This window comes from Tauraco erythrolophus, chromosome 3, assembly GCF_009769465.1.
Source record: "Tauraco erythrolophus isolate bTauEry1 chromosome 3, bTauEry1.pri, whole genome shotgun sequence".
In the NCBI taxonomy this organism is placed as follows: domain Eukaryota; kingdom Metazoa; phylum Chordata; class Aves; order Musophagiformes; family Musophagidae; genus Tauraco; species Tauraco erythrolophus.
Genome location: NC_141467.1, coordinates 104,745,357 through 104,753,271, shown reverse-complemented (window position 1 = coordinate 104,753,271; position 7,915 = coordinate 104,745,357). Strand labels below are relative to the sequence as shown.

At 55.9% G+C, this 7,915-nt stretch overlaps 1 protein-coding gene across 1 annotated transcript; it reads left to right on the top strand.

Moving 5' to 3' along the window:
* The first annotated feature begins 3,862 nt into the window (after window positions 1–3,862).
* Window positions 3,863–4,729, top strand: MAFA (MAF bZIP transcription factor A). Its single transcript, XM_086609603.1, has one exon. The coding sequence runs from the start codon at window positions 3,863–3,865 to the stop codon at window positions 4,727–4,729; it is 867 nt and encodes a 288-aa protein (XP_086465729.1).
* The last annotated feature ends 3,186 nt before the right edge of the window (window positions 4,730–7,915 follow it).

The window sequence follows — 7,915 nt, the reverse complement described above, 5'->3', positions numbered from 1 at the left end:
GCTGAGCCCTGGTGGGTTCCCCCCTCACCCGGTGTCCGCCAGCAGCCGCGACGCCTCGGTGATGGGCCACGGTGGGGACGTTTTAGCCATCCTCCCCGTGAAGCTGAGGATGCTGCCAGTGGTGGGTGCTAACCCTCCAACCTGGCTGGCAGGTTGGTGGCTACAGGGCATCATTTCTGGAGGGCACCATGAACATTTCCTGGAAAACCCTCCTGCGGCAAGCGGTGCTGGCACAGCTTTCTGTCCCCTGCCAGGCTCATTTGTCTGCCTGCCATCAGAGTGGCTGGCCCCTGCCTTCCTCCTCCTCCTCCTCCTCCTCCTCCTCGTCCTCCTCCTCTTCAATGCCCATAGCTGGTCCCACCACGAGCACCAGCCTCTCGGCGTGATTTTTGGCCCTCTCAAAATGCTTTCCCACCCTTCTCCGCGCAGCGACGCCAGGATTCGTGCTGCGGATGCTGGTGGAGCATCGCCAAGATGGTACCACCAACCCATGGGGGTGCCTTGTGGTGGGCATCACCCATACCATGGGGTCATGGCCCCATGAGGGCTCCCCAAGCCAGCAGGCGCCCCAAACTGGGGTCTGTGCACCATCATCATCAACCAACTGGGGAAACTGAGGCAGCGCCTGCGCAGGCACCTCAGCAACCCAAGCCCAGCTCCAAGGGTTAAAGGGCCACACGAGCTGCCCGCTCTAAAAGCAAAAGGTGATGCCATCCCACGGCCACCAGCCAGGTTATGTCACTCGACCGCCTGCGAGTAAACTTAGATGACCAGTTCAACGTGGCAGGGAGGACTGGGGCCATGCCACGGGGTCTGGTGACATACCCCTGGCCGTGTCACTGTACCCAGCCACCTGCTAAAAATACCCCAAGGGGGGGTGTCGCGGGCAAGCGACGGCCCCGTTGGAGCTCGGCCCGTTCCTAATCCCTCGGTGGCTCCTGGCCCCGTCGAGGGTGGCAGCTGCTGATGGGGGCCGGGTGCCCCCGTGGTGTGAGCAGCTCTGGGGGGAGAAATGTGGTGCCAGGGGGTAGGGAGGTGGCACCGCATCCCAGACATCCCACACACACGCTTTTCCCGGTGCGGGACCCCGACATCCCGCTGCACAGGGACAGCGATGCCGCAGTCGGGGTTGCGCCATGAAGCAAATAGGGGGTTAAAAACACCCCAGGAAAAGGGGGGGGTTACTGTAAAAAACATCGAGTCACCCTTTTTGTCCCCTTCTCTGCTCCCCCGCCCAAAGTTGGGGGTGGTCCCATTATCTCCTGCCCAATTTTGGGGTCTCCAGTATGGGATGTATGTCTAATATGGAATAACTACGGTGCCCAGGGGACACAGACGGGACTTTGCCTCCACAATCCTCCCTGGGGGGGGGACAAACCCTCTCCCCGTCTGTCCCAACTCAATTTTACCTCCATAGAAGGAGGAAGATGGAGAAGGGAACAACAAGCACCTCAGACCCTCCAGAGGCCAGATCCAGTAAAAAAATGATGTGGGGTTTTAATTGCTGGGGATGCAACGGGATAAGGGTTTTCTTCCCCCCCCCAAAAAAAAAAAAAAAAAAAAAAAAAAAAAAGGTTTTTTGCGTTAATTCAGCCCAAATAATCCCTGCTTTTCAGTTAGCACCCATGGAGGGCAGTGTCCCCTGTCACCACGTCCCCCAGCGGGCATGGCCATCAGCTGGGCAAGGGGACCGTCACCCCCCAACATCCCATGGAGCTGCTTGTGGGATGCAGCGGGGCTGGATGCAGCCGGGCTGGGATGTAGCGGGATCCGGGCTGCATCCTGCAGGGTGCTGGGGACCATCCTGGGCCCTGACGGGGATTACGACATGGTGGGTGGGTATCCATAGGCTCTATGGGATGAAACGGGCCCGCCCGTAGGGTTAGGTGGGACAAATTGATGGCGACTGCTCCGTGCCTCAGTTTCCCTCAGACACCTTGGTATGAGGAATTGCTGTGTCCGCAGCTGGGACCGGGCTGCCTGCGGTGGCCTGAGCACCCTGTGACTTCCCAACTGGCGATGCCTTTTCCATACACTGGGATGGTGGGACTTCGTCCTCGTGCTGGCGACGCTCCTCGCCACGCGCCAGGCGCGAACGTCGCTTCCCGCCGCACGAAGCCGGAGGCAGCGGTGAAACCAGTCCGGCACGTGGAGCCGGCACCAGCGTGTGCGGCTGCTCCCCGACCACCAATGGTTTGTGGGAACATCCAAAAAAAATAAAAACACCAAAAATATATATAAAAATATGTATTTATATATAAATATATAGAGATATATAAAAATGTATACAAATAGATTTCTATACATAGAAATACATAGAATTACATAGGAATACATAGGAATACATAGGAATATATAGGAATATATAGGAATATATGGGAATATATAGGAATATATATATGAATATATGGGAATATATGGGAATATATAGGAATATATAGGAATATGTAGGAATATATGGAAATATATAGGAATATGTATATGAATATATGGGAATATATGGGAATATATAGGAATATATAGGAATATGTAGGAATATATGGGAATATATGAGAATATATAGGAACATATGGGAATATATAGGAACATATGGCTTTCTGCAAGGGTGGCAAGCCTTCCCCATGCCCCGGGAGGATGCTGGGCTGCTCCTGCCCGGGAAAAGCGAGGTGGGGAAAGGGCTGCACCCCAATGTCGTGCCTGACCCCTCACTGTAACCTGATTTGGGGTCAAGAATCCCCAATTCCTGGTCTTTCCCGTTTATTTGGGTGGAAAAGGCTCATTTCTTTCATGTTTTTCCCCTATTCCTTGCTCAGCTCGGCTCGGGCTCCCCGGGAGGGGGGTTGGTGGGAGCCGGGGGTTGCCCGGGGGGATGCCCGGGGGATGGAGTGGGGATGCCCGGGGCACGACCGCTCCCTCCTCCGGAGGCACCGCCGAGCCCGCTCCCCGCCGTGATTGACAGCCGCCCCGGGGCGTTGCCATGGGGATTATGCAAATCTAGACGGGCTAGCGCCGCTCTGATAGGCGGGATGTGATTGGCCCCGCCTCCGGAGGCGGGGCCAGGACGCTTCCCCCGTATATAAGGCAGCGGGTTCCATTCAGCTCCTCAGCGGCGGCGGCGGCAGCGCCGAGCACACGGGCGGTGGGAGCGGAGTGGGGGGTGCGGCCTCCGCCCCCGGGGCGCCGAGTCCGGGGGGAGGAGGAGGAGGGCAGAGGAAGGCTCGCAGCCCCGGGGAGGTGGGGCTGGGGCAGGTGCCAGGGGAGGCAGGAAGGGGCGGGCAGGGCGCTGCCTGTTCCTCGCCATTGGGAACTCGGCGGCGGCGCAGCCTGCCCGGTCCGAAGCTCGGAGCCGTGCTGGAGAGAGTCCGGTCCTGCGCCCACGGGGCTCCGCTTCCCGCCGGCGGAGCCTGCGGGGAGAGCAGCCGGCCCGCAACGCCCGGCGGAGGGTCCCGGAGCCCGGCTGCGGAGCGGTGCGGGCCCCGGAGCCAAGCCCCGACGGAGGTGTCTGCCCGCAGCCCGGAGCGGAGTCCCGGCGCAGGGTCCCGGAGCCCGGTTGAACCTCGCAGCGGTGCCCGGCTGAAGCCGGCAGCGAAGCCCCGTCGGAGGCTCCCGGAGCCGGGCTGAAGCCGGCAGCGAAGCCCCGTCGGAGGCTCCCGGAGCCGGGCTGAAGCCGGCAGCGAAGCCCCGTCGGAGGCTCCCGGAGCCCGGCCGCACCCGGGAGCGGAGCCCCGTCGGGGCAACCGGTTGCACCGCAGGCAGAGCCCCGAAACCCGGTCGGAGGAGGCTCCCGGAGCCCTCGGGACCTCCAAGCCTCGGCGAGCGGCGGTGCCCGGGAGATCGCCCCCCGCTCCCTCCATGGACTGAGATGGCCTCGGAGCTGGCCATGAGCGCGGAGCTGCCCACCAGCCCCCTCGCCATCGAATACGTGAACGATTTCGACCTGATGAAGTTCGAAGTGAAGAAGGAACCGGCGGAGGCGGAGCGGCTGTGCCACCGGCTGCCCGCCGGGTCCCTCTCCTCCACCCCGCTCAGCACGCCCTGCTCCTCCGTGCCTTCCTCCCCCAGCTTCTGCGCTCCCAGTCCCGGCGGGCAACCGGCTCCCGGTCCCCCGACTACCACCGCGGCCTCCCTGGGCTCCAAACCTCAGCTGGAGGAGCTTTACTGGATGTCGGGTTACCAGCATCACCTCAATCCCGAAGCTCTCAACCTGACCCCGGAGGACGCGGTGGAGGCGTTGATCGGTGCCCCTCACCATCATCATCACCACCATCAAGGTTACGAGCCTTTCCGACCTCAACCCTTCGGTGGCGAGGAGCTACCACCGGCTGCCCATCATCATCCCGGCCATCACCATCATCACCACCACCACCTACGTTTGGAGGACCGCTTCTCCGACGACCAGTTGGTGAGTATGTCGGTCCGGGAGCTGAACCGGCAGCTGAGGGGCTTCAGCAAGGAGGAGGTGATCCGCCTCAAGCAGAAGAGGAGGACCTTGAAGAACCGAGGCTACGCTCAGTCTTGCCGTTACAAGCGGGTCCAACAACGGCACATCTTGGAGAACGAGAAATGCCAACTCCAGAACCAAGTGGAGCAACTCAAGCAAGAGGTGACCCGCTTGGCCAAGGAGAGGGATCTGTACAAAGAAAAATACGAGAAGTTGGCCGCTCGGGGCTTCCCAAGGGAACCCTCCCCATCCACCGCCCCCAAACCCGCTGCCGACTTCTTCATGTGAGCCCCAGGGGTGTGTGGGGGGTGTATGGGGAGGGGATCCCCCCTTTTTTTTGCCCCCTCACCCTCATGTGGGGAGAGCAAACCCTCTGCTTGTATAAAAAAAGTATTATTATTAATTTTTTTCCTCTCCCTGAAATTTTGGGGAGGGGAATGTTGACCCGACCGCCCCCCTCATCGGGGAGAAGTGGGGGGGCGGACCTGGAGCCAGCCTGCATGCGGGACGTGTACGGCGCGCCCCCCACTCCCCCCCCAAACCTTCCCCCCCCCCCCCCCCCCCCCCGGGAGCATCAGCACCACCCAGGTGGCTTCTCCCCCCTCCATTCCCTTTTTGCCCCTTATCCTGGTGTTTTATCCCTCCGATTTGAGTTAATTTGAATTTTCGAGGGGGCTCCACGGATGGTCCGGGGGGGGCCCCGGCAGCGCTGAGCCCTGCCCGGCCCCGCCGCCCCCGCCCCCCTCTCCCGGCCGCCGAACCTGAGCCACGTTTAACTTATTCACCCTTTGTAAATATGTAGAAATTAGTTAGTTTTCTGCCTTTTTTTCTTCGTATTTTTTTTTTTTCCTTGAGCCTATATTTTGCTTGGTGATTTACGAGAAAAAAAAAACTACAAAAAAAAAAGAAAAAAAAACCCCAAAATCCTTTAGAAAAGAAAAAAAAAATACACGAGTCTTAAAAAAGTTTGTATGTAATAGCATGCAAATAATATCCGAGTTAATTTAACGATGTTGGGAAGAAGCCGAATGCACTATATACAGGAATCGATTGGGTTAAATAATACTGTTTTATAGAGATTTAAAATTATCTATGCTCTTAAAAATAGGGGGAGAAAGGGAGGGAGGGGGGAGAGGTAACAATTTTAGGGTGACCTGAAAGGCAATATAGTAATATATGGACTGCAAACGGTTGGCTGCTATCTCACTATGCACCAGATTTATTTATTAATCCTCGGGAAACGGAATATTATTTTAACCTTGACGGTGAAAGAAGGAAAGAAAATGCACATTCTTTCTTGCAAGAAAGTAAAATAATAATAATTATTCGTGCAATTGTGCTTGGAGCGAAAGCGGGGCCGATCCTGTGCGGAGAAGCGGGGTTTTGTGTTGTTTTTTTTTTTAAACAAGTTGCTTATTTAAAAAAGAAAAAAATCATTAAAAAAATGAATCTTGGGGTGGAGGGAGGGAAGAAAAAAATAATTATTAAAAACAAAAAAAAAGGGTTTTGCGGATACAGCGAGCTCGGGAGCCTGGTGCATTTTAGGTGCTGATCGTGCGAAGCGTTTTTAACGACCTGTTGTTTCGATTTGTGACGGTTTTAACGATGTTGCATCAAGATAAAAAAAAAAGAAAAAAAAAAAACAAACTTATATTCAACTAGAGCTTGGGTCGGGTTTTTCTCTCAACCGGGGCGGCGGGAATGGGGTGGGGGATCCACTTTTCTTTTGGGGTTTGTTTCTTCTTCCCTTGGAGTCCTGGGAGTGCTGGAAAATCCTTCCCGAGTTCCCGCCGGATGAGGGGCGCGATGTTGGGGGATCGGAGGGGTTAATCCAGCCTTGCCCATCACTTGGGAGCCGGGACCACCGTCTCTGCCCCACTGAACTCTGCTTTTTCACTTTTCTTGCCTTTTTTTTTTTCTTTTTCCAGCCTGGTATTGAGGTGTGTTTTGTTGGGGTTTTTTTGCTGTTGTGTTTTTCCGCCCCCCCCCCCCCCCCCCCCACCCCGGGTCAGAGGGTCCCAAAGTGCCTCGGAGACCTTCATCCCCACCGAAAAGTCATCTTCACCCCAGCCTGGATCCAGTTTGGTCCCAGCTTCTCCGACACTCTCCCGATGAGCCGCTGGCTTGATTTTTTTTTTTCTTACGATTTTTTTTTTAAACGGTAATAAATGTTTTGGGTTTTTTTTTTTTGCTTTCCCCTTTTGGCTTCTCCCTTTTGAGTTTTTAATTAAGGAAGAGAGGTGAAAAAAAACCCTAAAAAAATAAAAACAACCCCAAACACGCACTTTGCCTAAAGGAAAACTTTAGGATTGGTATTTTCACAAATGTTTCGGGGTTTTTTGGGACTGTTTGCGGGGATGCGTGTTCCTGGTAGCTCTGTTCTGTGTCGCTGGGAAGCCCGAGCGCGGCCGCCCCGCTCCCAGCTTTCCCCGGCCATGCCGGGCTCGGAGGGGCAATTTGTGACATAACCCTTGGTCCAACATATTTCTGAGCATTTAATATATTTTTTTCTGAGTGTTTCTTTATTTTTTTTCCTTCTATATTTTTTTTTTACACAGGCTCAGCCGGGACCTGCGGCTTTTCCTTCCTAAATCCCTGCCCTGCTGATGCAACCCACCCTGGCATCGGCTATCCCCAGGTTTTGGGGGGTGCGTGGTGGTCTCAGGACCCCCTGGTTCTGCCTCCCCTACACCCCCAGACCTCACTTTCCCCCCCACCTTCTTTTTTTTCAGCCACTTTGGGCTTGTTGGTGTCTTATTTGGTGTCCGGGGTGGGTTTTGAGCAGCCTGAGCTTGGCTCGGTGTCCAGCTCTGTTTTTTGGGATGGGAGCTGGGATGCATGGGCTGGGCAGAAAAGGGGGAGGCTTGTTGGAGGTGGGGGTTTCACCCCCTATTCCTATTTTTATTTAGAGCAGGGGAAGCTTTGTAAACCCTGCACTAAATAAAAAATAATCCGTGCTGCTGCCCGTGCAGCATCTTGCAGGACATCACCTCCTCTCCCTGATATTTTTTTGTCCTGTTTTTTGGAAGGGGAGGGTGTAAATTGCAACTCCCCAGTGGATTAGGATTACTCCCCAACATACCCCCCAGGTGCATTTTTTTGTGGGAGAGGGCTTCCAGCCACCTGCTCCGAACTAAATATGGAGAGTTTGGGGAGGAGAAAGAGTTTTGGGCCAGCACCTTCCTCAAACCTTCCTGGGGCCCTCAGTCCCCCCCGTCTATTTTCTCACCCCTGGGCCTCGCTGTGGTCCACGCTCCCCATGGGCGCATCCTGGATGTCTCCGGGGGTCAGCGCTCCCTTTCCGACTGTGGTGGGGCTGGTTTTGGGGTTGTGTGGGGTTTTGGGGGGAGCGCTGCCCTGTGGGCTCTCACCCCGGGGTCGGGCATTGATGCTCGGCGATGCCGGTGGGGTGGCTGCCATCACCTCCAGCCCCACGTTTGGGGCTGAGGATGCTTAATTTTTTTCCCCTTACCT